General features: G+C 45.0%; 1 protein-coding gene across 1 annotated transcript in view; it reads left to right on the top strand.

Annotated features, from left to right (window-relative positions):
• Positions 1-22,189, top strand: part of Slc25a12 (solute carrier family 25 member 12) — a 94,669-nt gene extending 72,480 nt beyond the window's left edge. Inside the window, 8 exon segments of the mRNA NM_001399269.1 lie at positions 1,636-1,794; positions 4,733-4,785; positions 5,025-5,105; positions 13,760-13,900; positions 16,049-16,187; positions 18,925-19,083; positions 19,193-19,283; positions 20,373-22,189. Of these exon segments, the coding sequence (NP_001386198.1) occupies positions 1,636-1,794; positions 4,733-4,785; positions 5,025-5,105; positions 13,760-13,900; positions 16,049-16,187; positions 18,925-19,083; positions 19,193-19,283; positions 20,373-20,571 (1,022 nt within the window). The 3' untranslated portion in view covers positions 20,572-22,189.
• The last annotated feature ends 3,222 nt before the right edge of the window (positions 22,190-25,411 follow it).

Genomic DNA, 25,411 nt, shown 5'->3' with positions numbered 1-25,411 from the left:
CAGATGGGACGCAGTGAAGGTGCAGTTCACCGTTCCTCAGGGTCAGGACTGCGGGGGCTTTCTGAGGATTCTTTATTTTTTACCTGTGATCAGAGGGCTTGTCATAGCACGGCTGCGGCCCTCTGGCTCCAGCCTGTCTTCAACGTTAAACCTCTAATGACGGGAGAGTCTGAAGGGCACCACTGCACTCTCTCACCTTAATCATATCAGGTAAGGCCAGAGTGAAAGATGGAGACGAAAAACCTGAGTTTATGGGGTCAGGCTAGGGGCAGGGTGGGAGCCGTGATCTGAGATGCCAACTGAGAAACTCATGAAATAAAGCCAACGCCCACAGAGAATCACAGTGGCTAGCTCGTGACTTTTCTCTCCTTTGTCTGGCTTAAAAGTGCCCAGAGATGTTGTTAATGTGCTAAGAAGAATCCCTCCTCCCCTCTCTGCTCACAGAGAGTCTATTAAAAGCTTCTCGTGTATGTGTGCGCGCATGCTCGCGTGGGTCACGGCATGCGTGTTGAGGTCAGAGGGCAACCTGACCGTAGTTGGTTCTCTCCTCCCACTGTGTGGGGCCCGGGACTAAACTCAGGTTTTCACACTCGACAGCAAGCACCTTTGCCTGCTGAACCACGTCACCAGCCTGGGACTATTTTTACTTAAATGATCTACAGAGAAAATTGAAATCACGTAGTTGAGAAGAAATCTCCAAAAGATATTTAAATGCTCCTGAGTTTTCAAAACTAGCTGGAACTGGTGCCTAGTATTTTTTTTTCTTCTAGAAGGTGCCAAGAACGATCTGCTTTCAGCAGCCAAAAAAATAGAACACTGCAGATCCTGTAAAATATTTCAGTCCCCAAGGAATCCTAAAACATGACTTTAGGCTTTTGTTTGATTTGACGTTCAACCAAATTCTATACGTGGGGATAGGATCCCATCAAGGATGCCTCCCCAAGGGGTGGTTGTTGCTTAGATTTACCAGAATGCTTCAGGGAACTACGCTCTAAAATCATAACCCCTTAGCTTCCATGCTGTCATTTCATCATTACGAAGAAGGAGCAGGTGAAATATTTAGGCATTTCATATAAGAAATGGTTCGGGTGGGCTGTGGTTGCACATGCCTGTAACCCCAGCAGAGGTGGGCTGATGTCTGTGAGTTCAAGGCCAGTGTGGTCTACAGAGTGAGTTCTAAGATAGCCGGGGCCAGGGAACCCCTGTCTAGAAAAAGAAACCAACAAACAAAACAAACGAAAGAAAGAGTAAAGAGGAATGGTATCCATAGATAATTGTTTACTGTCCCTAAAAGATACTGATGTTCTAAGGTTGGTTGGTGATGATTGGAAAATCTACTGCCTAACTCACATGTAAGATATCAAAGATTTTTTTTAGGACATTCTAGGTAAACGCTCTACCACTGATCGTTGTCGCTTGAAGCAGCTCTTTCTGGGCCCTGCTGCTTGCCATTCCGCCATCTTTTGGCTCTAATAATAAGAGAAGGAAACCTGTGATAAGATGAGAGAGAGCCTTCTGTGAGACTAAGATACTGTGCTCTATTTTTCACCGGTGGAGATGAGATCTGATGCCCTTAGGGACACTCCATTCAACTGTGTTCCTTTTGTCAAACCTAAACTGTTGTTCTGCTTGTAGCTGTGGGGGCCACTGCGGTCTATCCCATAGACCTGGTGAAGACCCGGATGCAAAACCAGCGCGGCACAGGCTCTGTGGTCGGGGAGCTGATGTATAAAAACAGCTTTGACTGTTTTAAGAAAGTGTTACGTTATGAGGGTTTCTTTGGACTGTACCGAGGTGAGTAAGCGCAGCTCAGCTGCTGACGTTGGTGAGTGTGTGTGTGTGTGTGTGTGTGTGTGTGTGTGTGTGTGTGTGACCATCAGCAGAGTTTAACTCTTACGGAGACAGATTGGGGCTGTTTCTTTTCCTTTCCTCCCCTCTTTGCTCCTTTTCCTGTGTTGCATTCTTTCTGGTGACTAGCAGTATTAGTCAGTAAACAGGTGTTCCTTTCTCCTTCCTGCTGCTTGTAATTCTTGGGATCCAAATCCTGCGTCTCTCCTAACATGTGTTTGTGAGCCCCTCTGCTCCGAGAGGTAGAAGAGACCCATATTAACACCAATTCCATGTAAAATCCAAGCCAGGCGCTACTTGAAAGTGAGTTTCCCCTGTCTATATACACTTGTTTCAGTGAGAAGAAATGCCAATTAAAAAAATTATTTTATTTTTGTCTTTTCCAAGGAGACCCGTAATAAGTCTTTTCCAGTTAAGTCATCTGAAGTTTTAAAAGGCAGGGAAACCCTTGGCCCTCAAGCTGCAGCTGACTCCTTTTCTTCCCAGCTCTGGCAGAGCTGTCTTCTCGCAGTGCCTGCCGCCAAGCGCCTGGCTGTCGCATCCTAGGCTGCTGCCCTGTGCAGAATTCTCCCCGGCCCCAAAAGGCTTTGTAGGAACTTGTCTTCTTAGAGAGAGGGTGCCTTTCATCTACATGTTTTCACGTTAGAATTTCGGGTTCCTTTGCAGGGGAGATTAATTTTTTAATCCCTTTGGGCGCCACTTGGAATTCTTTGAAACACACTTAACATGCTCTGGTCCCAGGCACTTATGTAATTTACTGTACGTGTTTGTTTGCGTTCCTGGGTTTATTAATCCCCAGTTCTGTCCAACTGTTTGGCTTAGAACTGTTCCTAGGAAAGAGAGACGGATTGAATAAATGGGCAGGAGAAGAAACACTTGTAGTTGGTGTCATATTCAGTCACTTGAGTGGACCCATGTAGAGTCAAAGACGACCACTTGCATTTTTGCTGTAGCTGCTGTGTATGGAGTAAATAGGCCCAAATGCCCTGCTTCTGAGAGAGAATATAATGAAGTTTCCTCATATATTCAAAACGCTTTGGCTCTGAAAATCCAGGTTGTATAACTTGTATTACAGGGGCAACCGTGGCCACTGCCTGGAGTATCTGGAGCTGGCAACGCAAAAACTTGTTTTAAATGGACTCAGCTCTTCTAGCTAGATCTCACTTAAAGGGGAATCTCGGGAGGGTAGCACTAAGGTGGTTCATTTCTTTGCCATCTCCCATCTTTCATTATTGGACAAATGACCTTTCTCTTAATTAGTATGGTTTTATGTCACAAAAGGTGTCTATGAAGGACCCTCAGAAGGAATCTAGCTATGCTGTGCATAGCCTTCTCCATAGATAGGTACTTCTGGATTTTGCTTGGGAGAGCTCTCCTATTCATGAAATGGGTGCAATATAGCATGCAGGGGAGGATGCCGCTGACTTTCTGCAGGATCTGAGCTGATAACATGGGTCCTTTAAATGGGAGACTTTTGTATTAGAGAGATGATGGTAGGAACCCTGCCTGGGAGCACAATGATTGTTGAGACTGTCATATGTTGCTTAGAACTGGCCCATTATTCTGTCAGATGATTGACAAAGTTGTTGACAGATTAGCTAAATTTCTTTGCAGGCAACAATGATAAAATGACAGAAATCAGTACTTTATTAACATTCCACGAGCTTTAGGGCGGAAAGTTATAAAACAAATACACACGCTGACACCGGTTCTCTGGAGCTAGATTAAAAGAAATGGGGGCTGATGATCAGGAAGGCAAGAAAGTTAAGACTGCCCTCTGCTGATTTATTCTTTTCAACCAGTCTGCGGCCCGTGAAAGGTGTGCGCAGATTTGTCTGATAATTCAGTTTGACTGACAGCAGCCTGTATGCACGCTAACTTGCTGGCTCTCAACTTCTGGAAAAATCACTCATCAGCATCCTCCAAAGAGGCTTAAGATGAGAGCAGCAACAAGCTTGCAGACTCACATGTCGCTCCCCCTGGACTGCCTGGTTTTAAGGCTATAAGATGTGTTTATTGCTAGCTTCTCTGAAAAGAAATGTATGCAGAAAAGAAAGTATGCCAACAACCAGGTGAAGCTTCACGCTCTGGAAAGCTGAGCTCCGTGGGGATCTAAGATGACTGACTGTTCCTCTCCAGTTTGCAGCCAGCCTGGGAAATGTAGCCTTCTAAGCCTGATGATTTCTTTTGTCCTGAGGAGTCGTTTTAAAGGTCTTAAGCTTGACATATATTAGTAAATAAATATATAATTGGCACATATTTTCATATGGACCGATACTGAAAGCTGCGTTTTGCTTTACAGTCACGGCTTGCTTTCTTTTAAATAAATGAGTGCGGGGGCAGAATGTTGGTTTTCTCTGAAGAGAAGATAATGGGAGCGGATACTCAGTAGCAGCAGCTCTCCTTTGTGCTGTAAGGAGTGTACACTGTAGCAAAACCGGGCTGTGCTTGAAGCACACAGCCCTGAGCTTCTCTCAGCCCACAGCACTGGCTTCTGTAACGTGTCTATGTGCTGCTGTTGAGAATAGGAGGAAATTTGGTCACTGAGTAGAGAAAACCAACAGGCTCCATTCTTTCCTTGTGTATTTGTGTAGAGACTGTTTGTTTGTTTGTTTGTTTGTTTGTTTGTTTGTTTTTAAGGATGTTAAAGAAAAACATTTTTAGCTTGGAGAAAAATGGCATTATATTTGACTGGTAAATTGTACACACACACACACACACACACACACACACACACACAGAGTTTTTAGGATAATCCCCACCCCACCCCATCTAGATGAAAACCTTGAGATACTTGGGTAACTTAGAGGAAAGCAGTCCTTGTTAGGCTTGTGCATTCACTCATAGACGTCTGTTTTGCAAATGATTCTCTTCTTCTATACAGGTCTGATCCCACAGCTGATAGGAGTTGCACCAGAAAAAGCCATTAAGCTAACAGTAAGTTTCTTTGTCACTGAATTGATGTCATTTACATAGAATATTGTCCTGAAGCCAAGATAAGACCAATGCTGGTGAGATAGGAGCACTATATGGTGCTTGTAAAAATGTTCACATATATGTAGACAATTGGTAAAATTTTATCTTTATCATGAGACAAGTATTTTTGATAATTTGGAGATGACCAGCAGAGGAAATGCCAGGAAATTCTGATGAGCTGATCTTGTCTTCCTAATTAGGTTAATGATTTTGTCCGGGACAAATTTACCAGAAGAGATGGCTCCATCCCACTGCCTGCAGAAATTCTTGCTGGAGGTTGCGTATGTATCAATCCTGAGTGTTTCTTGTAGCAAAATTATTCCTCTAATCTCTCTGCAAAGTAGGTATAAAATATGAGTAACATTTCCCTTTACATTTTTTATTACATTTTTCATGTCTTGTGTGTGTGTGTGTGTGTGTGTGTGTGTGTGTGTGTGTGTGTGTGTGTTGCATACTATGATATGGTGGCCAGAGAGTTGGTTCTTTCCTTCCATCCTGTGTGTCCAGGGAATTGAATTTAGGGCAGTAGGCACCTTTACCCACTGAGCCATCTCACTGGTCCAACATCTCCCTTTAACTCAAAGGATTGCCTTTAAGGAAGTTTTAAACTGAGTGTGTGGTATATATGGACAACCTTGGTGTCATCTTCAAGAAAACTGTCCACCTTCATTGAGACAGAATCACAAACTGTCCACCTTCATTGAGACAGAGTCACTCATCCCCTTGAAGCTCAGCAATCAAGCTTGACTGGCCGAGAGTAGACTGTGGGGATCTTCTGCGCTCCACCTCCACCAACACTGGCACTCCCAAGACAGGCACCGCATGCAGCATGTGGCTTGTGGGAACCGAGGCCAGGTCCTAGGGTTTGCCTTGCTAACTGATCCTCCTCCCCAGTATGTAATCTGATTTTGAGATTATTTCTTTGAAGCTCCTGAAGCTCTTATGGTCTAGACTCTCTCTCTCTCTCTCTCTCTCTCTCTCTCTCTCTGTGTGTGTGTGTGTGTGTAATTTTAAAAAATGTTCTACTTTACTTGTATACATTTAAGTGCACTGTGTGTATATGTGCCCTTGGTGGCCAGAAGGGGGCGTCAGATCCCCTGGAACTGGAGTTATAGATGTTTGTGAGCGACCATGTGGGTGCTGGGAACTGAACCCGAGTCCTTTACGAGAGAAACAAGTGCTCTTAGCAGCTGAGCCAGGTCTCTAGCCTCCTTCTAGACTTTTTAAATTCTTAAGCTTGTTTAAGCATCAAAGGAAATGTAATAGTAGGTGTAGTTCCTGTCCATTTCTCTTCTCTGGAACTTTAAGTGTGAGGGAGGCTGGTTAGTTGGGCCCTTCAGTTTTATGCATAGCAAGCGTGTGCCCTTGTATTTCATTAAGCGTTCTAATGGTGCTGCAAAGAGGCAACAAGAGACTATAAGTATATTGTAGCTAGTGGCAAAAATTCCAGAGCCACTAAGATTGTGATTTTGTAGAGCTTGGCGTTTTCTGTTTTTAAGGTGTAAAGTAAGCATTACATTGGAATTAGACTGGCTGACGCATCTAAGTTTGCAGCTCAGCAAATGTTACGAGCGGTGTCAGCTTCACAGTTGATAAAGTAGTTTGCTTGAGGCTTTCGTAGTCCATTTTGGTCCTGAAAATGTTAATGATTTCTGGTTAAGTTAGCTGGAGGTCCTGGCAAAAAAAAGCCTTCTCACTTGCTTGTGGAGCCTGAGATGACGAGGTCAATGACCTTAGAAGTTTTAATTCAGAGAAGATGTCCCTGGGGTCAGGGGGAGCAATTGCTCCAGGCTTCTTTGTGATGAGACTTGTCAGCTGGACCCTTGCGTTGCCTTGTGTGTGGGGTGAGGCCGAACTTGCATGTTTGCGTGCACGCCATGGGTGTGCTGATGGGTGTGTGTGCTTTCTTGCGAAGGAGACTTATTTGGCTCAATTTATTTCTTATGAATGATAAGTGATAGGCAAAAAATAAAGCCCCAGCTTGCACTCCCCTCTTACATTGTAATTAGAAGCTATAATTGTTTCTCTTCTTTGTAAATGATAAATGTATTGGTGGTTTTAGTTTCCGTTTGGTTAGGAAGCTCCCTAACTCATGTTGACCACAGTATTTACATACCTGTAATCTCCTGAAAGCTAAGCTGCTTTTGTGATGGGGTCGGGGGAGGGTAATGCATGCCTATAATTCTCAGAGTAGGGGCGCTAACCCAGGAGAATCAGAATATTGGGGTCATCTTTGGCTACATATGGGTTCCGAGGCTAGCCTGGGCTAAATGAGGCCCTATCTGGGAAAAGAAAAAGAAACAAGAAGGTTGTAAATTTTCTTTTCCAAAACAGCTAATTATTTCTGTGCTGTGTAGAGGATTAGACATGTGATTACTATGTTCCTCCTAGGTGTAGACTCTTGTTTATAGGCAAAGTCTAAGATGCCCTGAGGTGTTTGGCTGACACTGAATTTATCTCTTAATCATGATTTATTTCTGGATACTTAATGACTGATTTTTGATTGGCCGATAGCAGGAGAAATAGTGACATTGAACTCTGGGAAAGAAAATGTGCTGAGCATATATATATAATTTTTTTTATTTCTTTTTTTTTTAAATTTGAGACAGGGTCTTACTATGTAGCCCAGGCTGGCCTTAAACTCACGATGCTTCCTTAGTCTCCTGGGTACAGGGATTACAGGCTTATCTCATTTATAAGTCTTGATTTGTTTCCCCTGCTGATGAGCCATCGTACCACAGGGTAGATGATTGTTAAAGCATAGCTTAGCACTTCTCTCAAAAGCCAGAAAACTAAACCAGAAAATAGAGTCTTAGATGAATGGCCAAGCCTCTGTGTATAGACTAGCAGGCACGGTGGGGCAGAGATGTTCTCTTTCTTGAGGGAAGCCAATCAACAGTGTGGAGGGCAGTTTCACCCTGACCTGGTTCTGAGTCCACACCCCTATGGGTACTGAGCAGACAAATGTATAGTGTCCCTCGGGCATTGAGCTGAGCTCTGCCCCAGCTGCCCAGTGTTAAAGCTGTACCTAGGTTAGTCAGGAAGGCTCTAACTGAGCTGGAAGCACCTCCCAAAGGGATTAGTGAGGGCCGGGTCCAAGTTTCTTGTAGCTGGGAGGGAATGCTGTTGCCCTGAGAATGGGGTGAGATTCCATATCTGCAGGCCTGGGTTCTGCTCTCCTGCTGTTCTTTGTTTTTGTTTTGAGATGGGGTTTCACCACATAGCTCTGGCTTGCCTGGAACTCTCTATTTAGACCAGGCTGCCCTCCAACTCCTAAAGACCCACCTGCCCATCCCTTCTGAGTGCTGGGATTAAAGGTGTGAGTCACCATGCCTCCATTGCCTTTTTCTGTTTTAATCAGTGTGTGTGTGTGTGTGTGTGTGTGTGTGTGTGTGTGTGTGTGTGTGTGTGTGTTATGCAAGGCTTCCAAGACTCAACTGAAGCATGAACTCTTCGTAAGCTGCCTTCTTGGCACTATGATCAGTTTAACTTAAGGTTTGAGGTGTGTATATTTGATATGCATGCGTGCACACTGGTCACTGTGCTGGTCAGCGTGCTGGTCAGCGTGCTGGTGGAGAGCAGAGAACAATTTGCCAGTCAGTTCTCACCTTCCTCCATGTGGGCCTCAGGCTTATGGTCAGGTCACCAAGCAGCTCCTTTACTCACCGAGTCATCTTTCAGGCACACCACTGTCAGTTTTCAAACATGTGTGGTAAGGCTGAGGATGGTAGCTCACATCAATCCCAGGTTTCTGAAGGCAGAGACAGGAGGATGACTTCCAGTCCAAGGCCAGCCAGGGTTGCAGTGTGAGACCTTGTCTCACAAAACAAAAAAGCTACATGCAAATAACAACGATGACAACCAACCAAAACCAACCAACCAAACCAAAATAAAACCCCTATGTTCTGTGTCAATGAAGAGTGCTATACAGTGAGCATCCATGTGTCCACTGCCCAGCTAATTAACACACTGCATTAACATACTGTCTGTTCTTTATTTCATCTACTTACTTTCCTCTCAGCAAGTGCCCTCTGGATCTTTCCGCAGATGTCGTGGTTGATGTTGGAGATCAAACTCAGGCCCTTGTGCATACAGGTTGTGTGCTCTACCAGAGCTGTGCCCCTGTCCTGAAAGGATAGTAGCTTTATTGATACCAAAGTCACTCCCTAATGCTACATCCTATGTGTCTGACTCAGTAGCTCTTAGTATATTCACAGAGTACATGCAACCAGCATCAAAAATCAGTGTTAGCAAATCTCATCACTGTGCTCACCAGCACACACACACACACACACACACACACACACAGAGATACACACACACACATATACACACACACATACACACACAGAGACACAAACAGATACACACACACAGAGATACACACACAGAGATATACACACACATACACACACACAGATACACACACAGAGAGATACACACATAGACACACACAGACACACACACAGACACACACACACATATACACACATACACATACAGACACACACAGACACACACACACAGAGATACACACACACACAGACACATACAGACACACACACAGAGATACACACACACACACAGATGCATACACACACAGATACATATACACATACACACACACATACACACACACATACACACAGACACACAGAGAGAGACACACACACACACACACACACACACACACACACACAGATACTTGTTAGCTTTCACCCTTCTGTCTTCCCACCTCACCCCCACACTCTAGGTGGCCATTCGTTGATAAACTCCTCCATAGACACTACTTCGGAATATCTCCTGTAAATGCAACCACAGGGTATATAACCTCTGGGCTCTGCCTTCCTTCCCACGGCATGTTTCCAAGGTCACTGATACTGTAGCATGTTCCCATGGGATTTAGAAGTGTCTCTTTGACCAAGCCTCCCTTCTGGCATTTCCCTTTATGTTTAATAGCCATTGTGAATGGGGCCCGGCATGGTCAGGGTATGTGCCATTTTTTGGTTGGATCTCTTGTCTTTGTTATGTAATTTTTTTTTTTAAGTTCATCACCAATCTTACTGGTTTGTGCATTCATGCTGGGAAGTCAGAATACTTCCAGGAATCGGTTGTCTCCTGTACCATATGGGTCCTAGAGCCTGAACTGAGACCCTCAGGCTTGGTAGCAAGGCTGAGCCACCTCAGCATGCCCTGGTTTGCTGCTTTGTTTTGAAGGCCTGGCTCTGTGGCTGCCCAATTCTCTAGGTGAAGAAGTCTGTCTTCCTCCACAAGTGTACCTTGTATGTCTTTGAGAGCGGCGGAAGACGCTCGCCTCTTCCATGCTGCAAACCTACAAAGCCACTTCAATTTCGATAATCTTAAGTAAATTTGGACATAATTATAATGAAATATATAGCAAATATTATATGTTCATAAGCGATTTGGCATGTTTAAAGCCAAATCACAGTGCTTTTTTGATATAATGGTAACTGTTTTCTTGTTGGGCACTTGATTGTTTTCTGTGTGTAATTTCATTGCTATGAGAGGCTACAAACTACACGTTGGCACAAACACAGGTGTGTCTTCTTCACTGGGAAGTTACTGTTCTTGTGGAAATGTATGTATTAAATGATTATTTGCCGTGAACAGAGAGCTGTTTTGCTGTCCCATAAAGTCAGTCCTAGAATAAGAGAAACACGGATTTAAAGGCGGAGCCAATAGCACGGTTCTCATTGCACACACTAGGCTTCTCATCTGCCACAACTCTTAGAAAAGGACAGTGCACGTTCACGGTGTATGTTTCTTTCGGAGTGCTATAAACATCCAAAGTTTCATTACTGGTATACATATATATATATAATTTTTTATTTTTATTTATTTACATTTGAGACAGGGTCTCATTCTGTCACCTTGGTTATCCTGGAATTCACTCTTTAGACCAGGCTGGCCTTGAACTCATAGAGATCCTCCTGCTTCTGCCTCCCAAGTGCTGAGATTAAAAGTTTGAGTCACTATATCCAGCTTGTGTTATAAATTTGTATGTGTATGTGTGTGTGTGTGTAGGATCACTGAACCTTGAGCTAGGCTGGTGACCAAGTCCCAGTGAACCTCCTGTCTCTGCCTGCCACAGCCTGGGGGTTCAACTATACCTAGCAAAGCCTGGCTTTTTAAATGGGTTCTGGGCACTTGAACCCACGCCTTTATGTTTGCAGAGCAAGCTTTCTTACCCACTGAGCCTCTGCAGCTCCATTTAAAGGTTTAGACAAATTAAATAGCAATCTCATCACTTCTAAAAAAAAGTTACAGTGCCTCTAGATATAATTTGCCTATATGATTCTAGTTATAAAGTTTAGAAATGTAAAATGAATTTAAAAACATGAACAAACATTATTGAACTGATAGAAATTTTACTCCTTAAACTGCAAGGACCACATAGGGATGACCCAATAGATGTATGCTTGGCTACAATATCACTGTCACAGTTGACTTGCTCCCTTGCTGGGAGAGCCATGTTGACAGTTTGCGTCTGTGTTGTGTTCCAGGGTGCTCACCTTCAATGCATATCACAATTAATGTGACTATCCATGGAACTGGTGTCATTGGCTCCTTTTCTTGATTATACTGTTTTAATGGTGCTTTAGAAGAAAGCATGTGGGGTTGGGGATTTAGCTCAGTGGTAGAGCACTTGCCTAGGAAGCGCAAGGCCCTGGGTTCGGTCCCCAGCTCCGAAAAAAAAGAACCAAAAAAAAAAAAAAGAAGAAGAAGAAGAAGAAAGCATGTTACTTGTGCACTGAGAAATTTGGAAAACTGTCAGACGAGTGCAAAGTGTAGTCAGCCATTTCCAAGAGGATCAGATGAGAGGAAAGAATGCCAAGAGAAGGAAGCTGGGGCAGGCAGACCAGATGTGAGAACTCTCAAGCGTTTACAATACAAAATGGCAACCCAGTAGTGGGGGGTACATGCCTTTGATCCCAGCCAGCCAGATCTCAGTGAGTTCGAGGCCAGCCTGGAATACTAGTAGAGCCAGGACTAGACAGAGAAACACTAACCAACTGACCGACCAACCATCCAAACAAGCAAAACCCATGAAAGGACTTTGTTTATTTCAGCGTAATGTCCATATTTAACACTTACCTCCTAAAGGCTGGCACGCTGGTGGTGGTAAATCTGAAGGATTGTAATAAAAACGTGCAGTTCTTACCTTTTTATCTTAATCTGCTTTAGTTTAGAATATAAAGCATGTTTTCCCAAAGACAGTCTTTGCAACCATTGTTTAAAAAAGCGATTTCGAGGAAATAGTAAACTTTTCAGTCAGTTCGGTCTTTAATTCTAGCTACAGGAGTAATTACTTGGATTATCATTTTAACATAATTTTTCACCCAGCAATCCTTTTGAAAGTATTGTTTGCTTAGATTGAAACATTGAAATGCACCTGTCTGCCTGCAGAGCAGCAGATTATCAAAGAAAGGAACACGGGCAAATCAACATGTAAAATTGGGTCAGAATATCCTCATTGGGGGACCTGTGTGCCTGCTGGTGGTCTGTGCTGTGTCAAGACAAAAGGGGATTAGTTCCCTGGGGGATTCAAGTCCAGAGAAGGGAAGGAATCTAGGGCCAATGTAGCTTTCAAAGTCATGAAGGGTCAGGATTTGAACCAGAGGTGTTGAAGCACTAGTGCTATGTCCCCACAGTGTTGAGGAGCCGACTCACTGTCCTTTGGAAGGGGCTCTGGGAGGGTCATGGGTGTAGGCAGACGTGGAGGGGGGTGGGTGGAGGACCTCACTGCTGTTTGGAGACCTGTGGAACTGCTCTGCCCATCGGGGCGCACGCCTCTTATTTTACAGGAACTCATGCTGCGGCTGTGAGAACTATATAATGATTATGATTATATGGATACCATTACAATTATGAATATTGTATGAAGACAGTTTTGATCATCTAATGTAAACAGCCACAGTTTAAGACAAAAAACGCACAAATGAGAGTTCTTCGCTTTGTAGAGATAATACGTGTTTTATTTATTTTTATGTACCTGTGATCACGCACACATGCTCATCTTTACGTTACAGACACCGAGAAAGGAGTTGTAGTTATTTTAAACACTCCCACCCCCGCCCCCACCAGTTGGCAGATCTCAGATGCAAATATACTCTGGTTATTTAAAATCAAACCTGATACGCACTCACCATGTGCCATGATCTGAGGTCACTGCACTCGGGTGATTCAGGTGCCCAGCTCCGTCTCAGAGATATTTTTTTTCCCTTTGTTTTCTCTTGAAATGATACTGAAGTTTCTCTCCCCAAACTCTTTCCTTTTGTGTGTGTGTTCCTGGTCCAGGCTCAGAGCTTTGTGTAAGCTCAAGTGCAATGTAAGAACCGGAGGAGATCCATCTCTGATGAGGGCCCCTCTGTGGGCTGTGTCTGCTTTTTCTGCACGTTGCTGGGCTGAATCAATGCTCTGCCAAATGTCCCCTCTTACCCAGAGCCCAGCCTGCACGTCTTCATTGACTTGTGTTTGCCAAATTGGGTTGATTTACTTTGCTGTTTTGAATATGCTTGAGGCTGTCCTTGAAGGTTAGTTCTGAGAATTGATCTTGATATTGCAAATAGAAATAAACCCAAGTTTGGCCACAGTGGCTCTCATCTGCAATCCTAGCACTCTGCAGGCTGAGGCAGGAGAGTTGCTGTGGAGTCTAGCGTAGCTTAGTCAATATAGTGCGCTCTAGGTGAGTTTGGGCTAGAGATCGAGTCTTCGTTTCAAATAGACACAAACCCAAACAGAGATTAACGTGAAGCATCTTTGGAACATCTCGCTAAGCCCGTCCTGCACCGAGTGCAATGTGTGCCTTTCCTTCCCCAGTGAAAAAAGAGACGTCTTCCATGCCTTTCCCTTCATTGACACCCCTGGACCAACTCTGATGTGGAAAGAACTTGTCTGTCTCCCTTGCTTGCAGGCTGGAGGCTCGCAGGTCATCTTTACCAATCCTCTGGAGATAGTGAAGATTCGCCTTCAGGTAGCCGGAGAGATCACCACAGGACCCAGAGTCAGTGCTCTGAATGTGCTTCAGGACTTGGGACTTTTTGGGCTGTACAAGGTGGGTCCATTTCTTTCTTTGGCCTCCTAACTGAATGGAGAAGATGTGACACACATTGCCCACATGTATACACACAGTACACTCACGACAGAGTGAAGATGCTGGATGACCCCACCCCCACCCCCAAGCTGAGTACCTATGGGATAGAAAACCCAAATGAAATCGGGATCCTTGGGTAAAGGCAGCCAGATGGACACACTTGTGCTCCCCGGTAAAGGTAGTGGGAGAAACATGTTCCTGTTGTCATTTTTAGTTTTTATGGAGCTGTTGGCAAGACATCTGTTCCACAGTACCTCTGGCTTCACGTACCCGGCCTTTATTCTATGGGATCTTTGAGAAGTTTCTTTGGTACTCGTTGGATGGTTTTAGGACTCCAGAATGATCCTATGCCAATGTAGAATCTGAATGTTATTGTCCCAGAAGGGGCTTCTCTTGTTTTAATCATCATGACTACAGTGGGAAAAAAAAGATAGTAGAATTTGGCAGAATTCGAGTCTTTAAGAAGTTAAGTGGGAGGGTTTGTCAATAATGAATTCCATTAAAAACCAACAACAGTTACTGTACTTTCACAGAACGCCAGTCAACAGATTCCTCCCCTGCCGGTACACTTACCGCCGCCATCATTACAGATCAGATGTAATGGAGCAGAAGCCAGTGTTTTTCTTTAACTCAGAGAGTATTTCTTTCTGTTCCTTTCCCTGGTAGAAGGGAAAATACGGAGGTTTCACCTCTATAGGGGACTGTGTTTCCACAGCATTGAATTTATTTATGGAGCCATAGCTACTGAAATGTGTAAATTTACCTCTGTAACTGCAAATTAGAAATTAGGACTGTCTAGATTAGAGCTGCAAGCCCCAGGGTGCTCTGGAGCCCGGCTGCCAGCCGAGTCTGTCTTTACAGAGCGCCTCCACTCTGCTCCTCCCGCCCACCCTCCTTGCCATCCATTGAGATTCCCCTGGAGAGCAGAATTTGTAAATATTGGTTCTGTCTGGATTATCCTGCAAGAGTCCTTGGATGTTTTTGTTGTTGTAATAGAAACAGAGCTATGGGAGCCCAGTGCTTGGGTGTCTGGTGAGGTAAAGCCTCAGGCCGGAGCTGGCAGGGGTCAGTCGATGGCAATGGTAAGGAACGTGTTCATGGCCCTCCCCACGGCTAGGACAGGCTGTCTTGAATGGGACATGCGTGGAATGAGCAGGGAACAAAACACGGATGTTTTCTCTGCCTTTCCAAGAACAGTTTCCTTTCTCTGTTGCCTCTGGCATTCTGCCTGGGACTCTGGAGGCTTTGAACTGATTGAGGTTGACTTGATAATTTGTTAGTTTTGGGGGGGTTTGGGAATCAAGCCATTCATACCGGAATCTGATCTAACACCTCTCCTGTTTACCTATCTACTCCGATCCCTGCTCAAGCTCCCCCACCCTCACTTCTAGCAAAGCTGAGCAGGTCAAGCCACCCAGGAAGTCTGAGAGTCCTTATGGATCCTAAATGTTGCCTGGCTTGACCTGCCTTGATGCACAGAAAGTTCCAGTTAGATATTGACAAGTTGCAGAGACCGGCAGCGAGCATCCTCTTGAGTTAATATTGTACTGCGCTTTAAAACACTTAAGAGGAGAGATCTCATGTGTGATTGCAACAGAAAACAAGTTAATTATTAAATAATTTATTTATCATTATTTTATGGGCATTAGCGTTTTACCTGCATGTATGTCTGTGTGAGGGTGTCAAAACCCCTTGGAACTGCAGTTAACAAATAGTTGTAAGCCACCATGTGGGCGCTGGGAATTGAACCCAGGTCCTCTGAAAGAGTAGCCAGGGCTCTTAACCACTGAGCCATCTCTCCCGCCCCGCCAAGTTAAGTTTTAAAACCCTAAATATAACATTTCTAGAAATGCTAGAAAGTTCTTTGTTGTCAAAATGCTGCAGTCACCTGAGGTTAGCCTGGACGAGTGCCCAGTTTCCTTTAGAAAGCTTCCTGCCCTGCATGTCTGCTCTATCCCACTGCTCCCCACCCCAGTTCCCCCCACATCACTTCTAATGCCGTTTGAAGGACACCTCAGCCTGTCACTGATGCCTGCCTGCTTCCCATCCGTTTGGTCATTCAAACCATATTTACACATTGTTGTACACTGTTTCCTCACCGTGTGACAGGGTGCCAAAGCGTGTTTCCTCCGAGACATTCCCTTCTCCGCGATCTATTTTCCCGTGTATGCTCACTGCAAACTCCTCCTGGCGGATGAGAACGGACACGTGGGAGGTATCAATCTCCTAACAGCCGGAGCCATGGCAGGTAACGCAGATCTTCTTAACCAAAAGGACCCCGTTAAGAAGCACAGAATCTCTGACTTGGAGCTTTATTTCTGGAAGTTATTGTTGGGATCTGACTTAGCTGGATATAACCGCCTTTCTCTCCTTTGTGGGGACGGGCTCTGATTCTGATGAGCGTTAATTACATTTGCATAATGTGGATAAACAACTTAATGCAGCTTAGCAACTTGGAGCCAAATTAGATCTGCCCATCTAAATTGGGCTTCCGTCATTAGAACGTTTCTTAGCCTCCTGGGCTCCTAAAACCTTGGGTGCAGCCAGCTAAGGTGAGGACGCTCTTTGCCAGATCAGTTGCTCTATTGAGCCAGTGCTGATGTGCAGTTGCTGCCTACCCATCAGCTTGCCTCGGGGGTGGAGTGTTCGTTCCCACTTTGGCTCAGAAGCCGAGCCTCACAAAACTCCCTCTTCTTGCTACCACAGCTCTCGCTAGACCAAAGCAGCACCCTGAAGCTGTCACCCTCTGCCCTCAACTCCTCTCAGCGTTCAGTTTGGTTAATGGTTGTTTAAGTGGCTTTCCCCCTCTGTAATAGGCTGCGTGCTTCTTGAGGGTAGAGGTTTCGTTATGTTTGTCCTGCCTTCCCTGTGTGGCCAACCTAAGAGTAGAGGCTCAAGACAAGGCAACACCAGATGAGGCCCAGAAGAGAGTCCACCACTCACAGCAGTGGTTGGGGGAAGGGATGTGTGTGTGTGTCCCTGTCCTTCCTTACTCCTGAGTTACCAGGAGTAAGAACTGACTTGGAGTAGCAGAGAGCAGCCAGGCATCCTTAGATGCAGGGAGAAATGACAGGGTTTCTCTGCCTTCCACACAGCCAGTAACGAATCTGCAGAGAACACAACAGAGTCAGGATTAGAACTAGGCTCTGGTCCCTGCTGGGGCCTTTTTAGATTTATTTACATGTAGGACATAGAGACAGGCAGAGATCTGTGAGTTGGAGGCCAGCCTGGTCTATATAGTGACTAGTCCTAGGATAGCCTGAGCTACATAGCGAGACCTTGCCTTACAACATGAAAAACAAAAAAGGGATTTATTTCCTTTTATCGTGCGTGTTTGCCTGCATATATGAATGTATACCACATGCATACCCATTGCTGGGTGAGGCCAGAAGAAGGTATCAGACCCCCTGGAACTGGAGTTATAGATGGTTTCAAGTTGCCATGAGGGTGCTAGGAATCAAACCGGGGTCCTCTGAAAGAGCAGCCAGTATTCTTAACCACTGAACCATCTCTCCAGCCCCATTGCTTGGCTCTTAATTGCTGAGTTATCTTTTTCTAAGTATGGTGTGTTCAGTGTTTGGAGCTCTGGGCTCTGGGAATGTTGAGATAGATACGTTGTTCTTGCTTATGACAACAGAGGACAACTTACTTTTAAAAACAAACCGACAAACAAAAACAAGAAACCAGGTCTTTAAGCCCTTGTCTGGGGTCCAGCAAATGCCTTAGCCTCTGGCATTTGTGATCTTGGCTGGTGAATGGAAACAGTCGGTGATGCCCGTTTAACCTGCACCAGACACACACACACACACACACACACACACACACACACACACACACACACACACACACAAGCTCATCAGACTGTTATGAAGGGGATAAAGGCCAGGCACTTTCCACTGGGCAACAGAACCACATACGCAGTTCCCAAGTTACACACGCTTCCTGCTTATCGACATTTGACGTATTTTCAGAAAGAGGCGAGTTTTTCTAATTATTACCAGTCAGGCCTCGCCAGCAGGTACTGAGAGCATTTGGAGGCCTGTCTCAGAAGGCAGGCAATTTACCTGCTCTCGTCTGAATAGGGTGCTGGGCTGAGCCAAGGGAAGTACTGGCATCGTTCTCTAACAGAGCTCCCTCAGAGCCACCAGCTCCATCTGCCCAGCGCTGAGACAGTGATATTTGGGCCAAATTGAATTCCTTCCCCCTGGGGAAGGCCACGCTGCTCTCTCAAGGTCTGTTTTGTTTTATGAACAAAACCTATGCTTGAGAAATCCATCTTCTTTGTCCTGCTGCTGCTACATCTCAGGTGACCCCGGGGAGCCACAGCATGAGGGTGTGTGTGTGTGTGTGTGTGTGTGTGTGTGTGTGTGTGTGTCTGGCTGATCTGCTCCCCTGCTGATCTTTAACTGGATGCCTGGCCTGCTTTCATTCAGGTTGTAATGCCTGTCTCTTGAGCAGGTTGGAAGGAGGGTTCAGCGCCTGCCTCTCCCTTAGCTCCTCAGACTGGCAAGTGCTTGATGCTTTTGACCCTCACCCCACAGTGTGGTTGGCAAGAAACACCCAAGACCACGATGCTCTGATGTCACATGTCATCTGTGGCACATTAAATGGATGTCACACATGCAAAGAAGGCGTCGGATTTTAAGATGAAAAACATGAAGGTTGTTAAAGCGGGAAAGGGAACATGGGGATTTCTCTCTCTCTCTCTCTCTCTCTCTCTCTCTCTCTCTCTCTTCTCTCTTTCTCTCTCATTGTTCTTTAGGATGGTTCAATAGAGACATTGCCTTAATTCAGAAAGAAAAACAAAACATTTTCACCCCGATTCTACTGAAGCAAGCGACCAGCAGGCTGGGTGACACATCTTCCCATGTGTGCCTAGCTCTCTGTTTAAGGAACTCTGAGTAACCCTTGTGGTTACAGCTGTGGATTTTCTTGTTGGATGTAAGAAGGCCTTAGGAGGATTAAATGTGGCTTTCTCCTCCAAGGTGTGCCTGCTGCTTCTCTGGTGACCCCTGCTGATGTTATCAAGACAAGACTGCAAGTGGCCGCCAGGGCTGGCCAGACAACATACAGCGGGGTCATTGACTGTTTCCGAAAGATTCTCCGGGAAGAAGGGCCGTCGGCATTCTGGAAAGGGACTGCAGGTAGATGCAGGGGCCCTCTGGCTCTCATGTCCTGCCTCTGACACTCAGTGGTCGCCTTGTTACAGCCATCCGGGTGTTAAGTGTACCCTACCCCATCCGTCTTTTCCAGCTCGAGTGTTCCGGTCCTCGCCTCAGTTTGGTGTCACTCTGGTTACCTACGAGCTTCTGCAGCGGTGGTTTTACATAGATTTTGGAGGCCTGTAAGTACAGCTACTTCTCCTGAGAGAGACACCGAACCCAAACACGCGCTTGTTCTGTTTACAGAGCTACTTTGGGAATGCTGAGAGGTGGGACACAAGCGGGTCCTTTAAGACCAGCGCATGGAAAGCAATGGGCTTTAAAGGCTTACGTGTTAAGAGAGGCAAATCATTATTACTTGGATTATTTAATATGACCAGAAACAATCTAAATGTGAACTAGTCACACTTCCGTGACTGCTTTTCACTGTTCTTACACGTGTTGAGAGCTCATTGCTTCCCATTGCTTTGTACATAGATGCTCACGCAACCAGTTCACACACACACACACACACACACACACACACTGTTTCCAAGAGAGATTACCCAACAAGTCAGTCATTGTAGGGTACAGGCCCCAAACTGAGCTGTTCCAAACTCAGCACTCAAAGCTTACCCTGGGGCGACAAGCAGTTGCTTGTCGAGTCTGCAGGAAAGTTGTTCCAAAGCCAGCAAGCAGTCATTAGCTGTCGGGCAGAAGCCTGGGTACTGCTTGTGTGATGTCACAACCCTGTGAACCTCTCTCCTGCTGAAAGCCTCCGTAGGGAAATAGCTGCTGATCCAGGTAGTGGAGGGGCCAGCATATAGAAGAGATGTAAAAACAGCTACCCCACTGTACAAATACCGTGTTTTCAGAGATTGTAGAAGCAAGAACTAAATTTGTTTCTCTTCTGGTGATAAACTTTATGAGCCCACTATTTAAGAAGCTTTCAAATCAAATCAATACATTTCACACATGTTTCCTGAATAAGACTAGAAAACAGAAAAGCCCACGAATAGCCAGCTTCCCAAAGACTGTTACAAATTGAGTTCATGTTCTCTTCCGGTTTTTTGTTTTTTTTCTGCCTGCAAGTCTGCTCATGTATGTGCATAAGCACCGGGGCTGGGGCTATGAAAGCAATGTCCTGGTGAGGGGTGGATATCATGGTTGATGCAGGAGACACGGAGAGACCTGACAGAGCCTTCTTCATGGTGCGTGGGTGCTCAAAGTGTCAACTGCCTTCGTCAGCCCTGAAGTCGCTAACGGTCTACCTTGCTTTTTCCTGTCCACAGGAAACCTTCTGGCTCAGAACCAACACCAAAGTCACGCATCGCAGACCTCCCTCCTGCCAACCCGGACCACATCGGCGGCTACAGACTTGCCACAGCCACTTTCGCTGGCATCGAAAACAAGTTTGGCCTTTACCTCCCCAAGTTTAAGTCTCCTGGCGTAGCTGCGGCTCAGCCCAAGGTGGCGGCAGCAGCTCAATGACATAGCAACTACAGACCGAGGCCCGGGAAGATGGGCGGTACCCTGTCCAGTCAGCTGCGTGTGGTACTGTCTGCGCTGGGGTCAACAACCTTCTACACGACCTCTACATGTATTGTTTATAAAGTGAGCATAAGCCCAGGGAGAACCACAGTGCAGTTTCGAGCTTTAGTCTTATTTGTTGAAATGTTTTCTGAGCCTTGGCATGAATTCTGTGTTCTAGACTCCGCTTCGCACAGCTTGTACCTACAGTGACTGTACATATGTTGTACATCTTTGTACAGAGACACCTTGGCACCTCCTCCCAACGAATCACGTTTATAGACATGTAACGCTGTTCCGAGTGGCTTGGACTGTACAGAATGTTTTGAAAGTGTTTTACTAAGAATCATATAAGAATAAATGTACTAAAGTTAAATTCATTCTCCTCTTAGTGGCTTACAGAAATCAAGCCTCAGTGTTGAATGTATCCAGTTTCAGGTTTTTTGGGTTTTTTTGTTTTTTTGTTTTTTTTTTGTTCTGGAATAGGAAGGTATTTGCTGATAAAAGGCAGAGCAAAACTTAATGCTCATGGCATTCAGTAAGAAATGCTTGGAAAAGTGTGTGCCCATTGGGTGTCGGGAGGACCAGCATAACTCATGGGCTGCTGTGTTCCCAGTAATGTACACACACACACACACACACACACACACACACACACATACACACACATACACACACATACACAGATATACACACACCACACACACCACACACACACACACAGATACACACACACATACACACACATACACACACATACACAGATACACACACACACCACACACACCACACACACACACACAGATACACACTCACACACACAGATACACACACACATACACACACATACACACACATACACACACAGATACACATACACAGATACACACACACATACACACACATACACATACCACACACACACCACACACACACACACAGATACACACTCACACACACAGATACACACACACACACCACACACACACATACACACACAGATACACACACACAGATACACACACACATACACACACACATACACATACCACACACACACACACCACACACACAGATACACACACAGATACACACATACACCACACACACACACATACGCACACATACACACACATACACACACACACACACCACACACTTACACACACACACACACACACAGGAACAGGGTGAGCTCCAGCTGGTAACTCTCATGGGCTGCTATGTTCCCAGTAATGCACGCGCGCACACACACACACAGACCACACACACACACATACACACCACACACACATGCACACACATACACACACATCACACACACACATACACACACACACATACACATACACACCACACACACATGCACACACATACACACACACCACACACACCACACACACACACACACACACACACACCACACACACACAGGAACAGGGTGAGCTCCAGCACGGCTTGCTTAGTTTTACATTTCCTATGCAGGAAGGTAAAAGTCAGGATGTTGAAAGAGTAAAGTCTGGAAGTTTCCCTTCGTAAAGTATGACATGAATCAAAAATAAAAGCACACCAAGACGTCTGCGTGGAGTTGGTTTCCTTCCTGGGTCTCCTCCTGGGGCTTTTGTCTGTGCCCTCCTGCTTTAGGGACTGCATACTTTGTCACAGAGGAACTAGGGGGCAGGAGGCGGGGAAATTCCTATGTGGTGATTTGGTGGGCCTGGGTCCTTGCTAGGAGTTCAGATGGAGATGACTTCCTCAGAAGGTCATGTGTGTGTGTGTGTGTGTGCGCGCGCGCGCTCGAGTACACGCACGCATATGTACTCAACATGCATGCACACACACATTTACTCTTAACAATTACTTCTGAGCTACAGCTACACTTTGTTGTGGCTGTGACTTGAGAGTTGGTGACATCAGGACTTACTATAGTGAAGCATTCTGGGAAAACATGGCTGTGGTCATGGATGTGAGGATGTGTACAGATCAGTAGAGATCAACCTGGAGATGGCCCAAGTCACCAGGTGCCCTACACAGTGATCATCAATTGGGGCTGACAACCCTGTATCAACAGCTGAGCTTTCTTGAAGCCCTAACGACAAAAGATATTTGAAAGTGGGCTATTTCCAAATGTGTTAGATTAGTCTTATTAGAACTGAACACATGGCATAATTGTTCTTGCTGTGCTTGTTAAAACTATACAAGTAGTCCAAGGACATGAAAGTACGTGTGTGTGTGTGTGTGTATGTATGGGTGTATGCGATGATGACGTGCCCTCACTACCTCCTCTTCAACCAGCATTCCCATCATCCCTTGCTGACAGGTTAGAGCATAAATTTGTGATCTGTTTTCCATATATCTACATATGTACATATTTATATATTTAGAACCAGGACTATGCAATGTATGTGTGATTCCGTGACTTGGTTTTCTTAGTATGTCCCTGAGCTCTTTCCACATCAGCTTGTAGAAAATGCATCCTGTTTCTAGTAGCTGTATTATTTCACTGTATGGACTATGGAGCCTTTTTAAAACAGTCATTCATTATTATTAACAACACCATCGTTACAAGAGAATATCTTTGCATGTCCTGATCCGTTATTATATATTAATATTGTTTAGGGACTAATTCATAAGATACGTGGGTTTTATATTTTGTATATATCTTGCCACATTGCTGTTCACAGAGGTCTCGATCTCCTGCCTCTCGGGGGACAGTTAAGACTGCCCGTTTCACAGGCAGATCATAAACAGTGGCCACTGTTTCAGTTTTTATTTTTCTAATTGCTAACGGGCTTGAATGAATGTCTTCTTGTTTGGTTGGTTTGGTTTTTGTTTTTTGAGACAGGGTCTCATTCTTGCAACCTCACAGTCTGGGAACTCTCTATGTAGATCAGGCTAGCCCTGAACCTGTGGTAACCTTTTGTCTCCCTTGTAAGGTGCTGGAATTATAGGTGTGGGAAGGACATCTTGCTGTCTTTTCATTTTTACTGGTCATCTGTACATTCCTTTTGTAAAAAAAAAAAGAAGCATGTGAAGTATACAGAGGCATGGACACAGAAAAGTGTACATACAGGTTAAAATAGGACTCATGTGATGACCAGGTCAAGAAATAAAACATCCCCAACAAGCCAGAAGTTACCCATCCTTTCCCCCTCCACCCCATCGCTGCCTACCATGTCTTCATTTCTGCATGGTTTTCCTGCTCACATATACATCCCTAAATACTGTGGTCCCCTCCCCTCTTCTTGAGACGAGATCTACCGTGGTCCAGGCAGCCTCTTCTGATCTTCCCGGCTCAGCTCCACAGAGCTAAGATTATAGGTCTTTACTACTAAGCTTGACTTGTTTATTGTGTGTCAATGATGTGTGTGTGTGTGTGTGTGTGTGTGTGTGTGTGTGTGTGTGTGTGTGTTCACATGACACAGCACATGTGTGGGGTGGGAGGATAATTACTGAGAATCAGTTCTTCCCATTTTCCATGTGGGATCTGGGGATTTAAACTCAGGTCTTCAGGCTTGGGCAGCAAGAGCTTTTACCCACTGAAGCTGTCTTGCCAGCCCTGACCTATTCTTTTTTTTTGAAATCTGTATGAATGAAATTGTGTACCTTTGAGACTTCTTTTGCTAAATACATTTGTAAGGTTCATCCCTGCCATTGTGTGCATTAAGAGTTTGTCCATTCTATTGTATGGATGCATTGTTTATATTTAACTCTTTTTTTTAAAGATTTATTTATTTAATGTATATGAGTACACTATTGCTGTCTTCAGACACACCAGAAGAGGGATCCCATTACAGATGGTCGTGAGCCACCATGTGGTTGCTGGGAATTGAACTCAGGACCTCTGGAAGAGCAGCCAGTGCTCTTAACCACTGAGCCATCTCTCCAGCCTATTTAACTCTTGATTGACATTTGTTTTCCCAGTTTGTGGTACTTATAGACAATGCTGCTATAGTGGACATCTATTCTGCACTGTGCCTCTTTTTAAAAAATTGTGTGTGTGTGTGTGTGTGTGTGTGTTGTGTGTGATGTGCACCATATCCATGCCAGTGGCTCCAGAGCTCAAAGAGTGCCAGATCCCCTGGAGATAAAGTCACAGGTGGTTGTAAAGTGGCCAACATGCTGGGAACCAAGGCCAGGTTCTCTGTAAGAGCTGAAAGTCCTTTTAACTGCTGAACCATCTCTTCAGCCCACAACATTCTTCATATGTTTTGGATACTACTATGTGTCTGTTTTACACATTTTCCTACTTTGTGCATGTCTTTTCCTGATTGTTTAGATATATTAACATTTTAATTTTAATATGTTCAGATGTATCGGTATTTTTCTTGTTAGCTTGTTGAGCATCCCTTTAAAAAAATTATTCTTTTATTGTTCTGGGAATGTTGCTCAGTGAGAGCATGCTTGCCTAACATTTACAAGACCCTGCGTTTACTCCCCAGAACCACCGAAAGACAAACACAAAACCTCCAGGTAAAAATGATAAAGTTATTTTCTTGTTCTACACTTTCTAGTGTTGCCTTTCACATTCAGGTTTCATGCAGTTTGGAGCTCTCCTGGTGTCTCTGGCAATGTGGGGCAGACCTTCGTTTCTCTGAATGGCAGCCAGCCCCGCCGGCACTGTTTACTGAAAGCTGTCCTTTCCCAGCTGCTCTGGAGCATTGTCTCTGCTGCTCACTAAGAATCAGCCCAAGCTTCACTGACTCTAAGGCCTCTCCTGAGGCTGGTGCAGGCCCTCTCCTTACTCTGTCAATTTCTGTATCTAGTATTATACACGATCCTAACACACAGTGTAGCACTC

This window comes from Rattus norvegicus, chromosome 3, assembly GCF_036323735.1.
Source record: "Rattus norvegicus strain BN/NHsdMcwi chromosome 3, GRCr8, whole genome shotgun sequence".
Classification (NCBI taxonomy): Eukaryota; Metazoa; Chordata; class Mammalia; order Rodentia; family Muridae; genus Rattus; species Rattus norvegicus.
The sequence above is the reverse complement of the archived record's forward strand: the minus strand, read 5'-3'. Positions and strand labels throughout refer to the sequence as shown.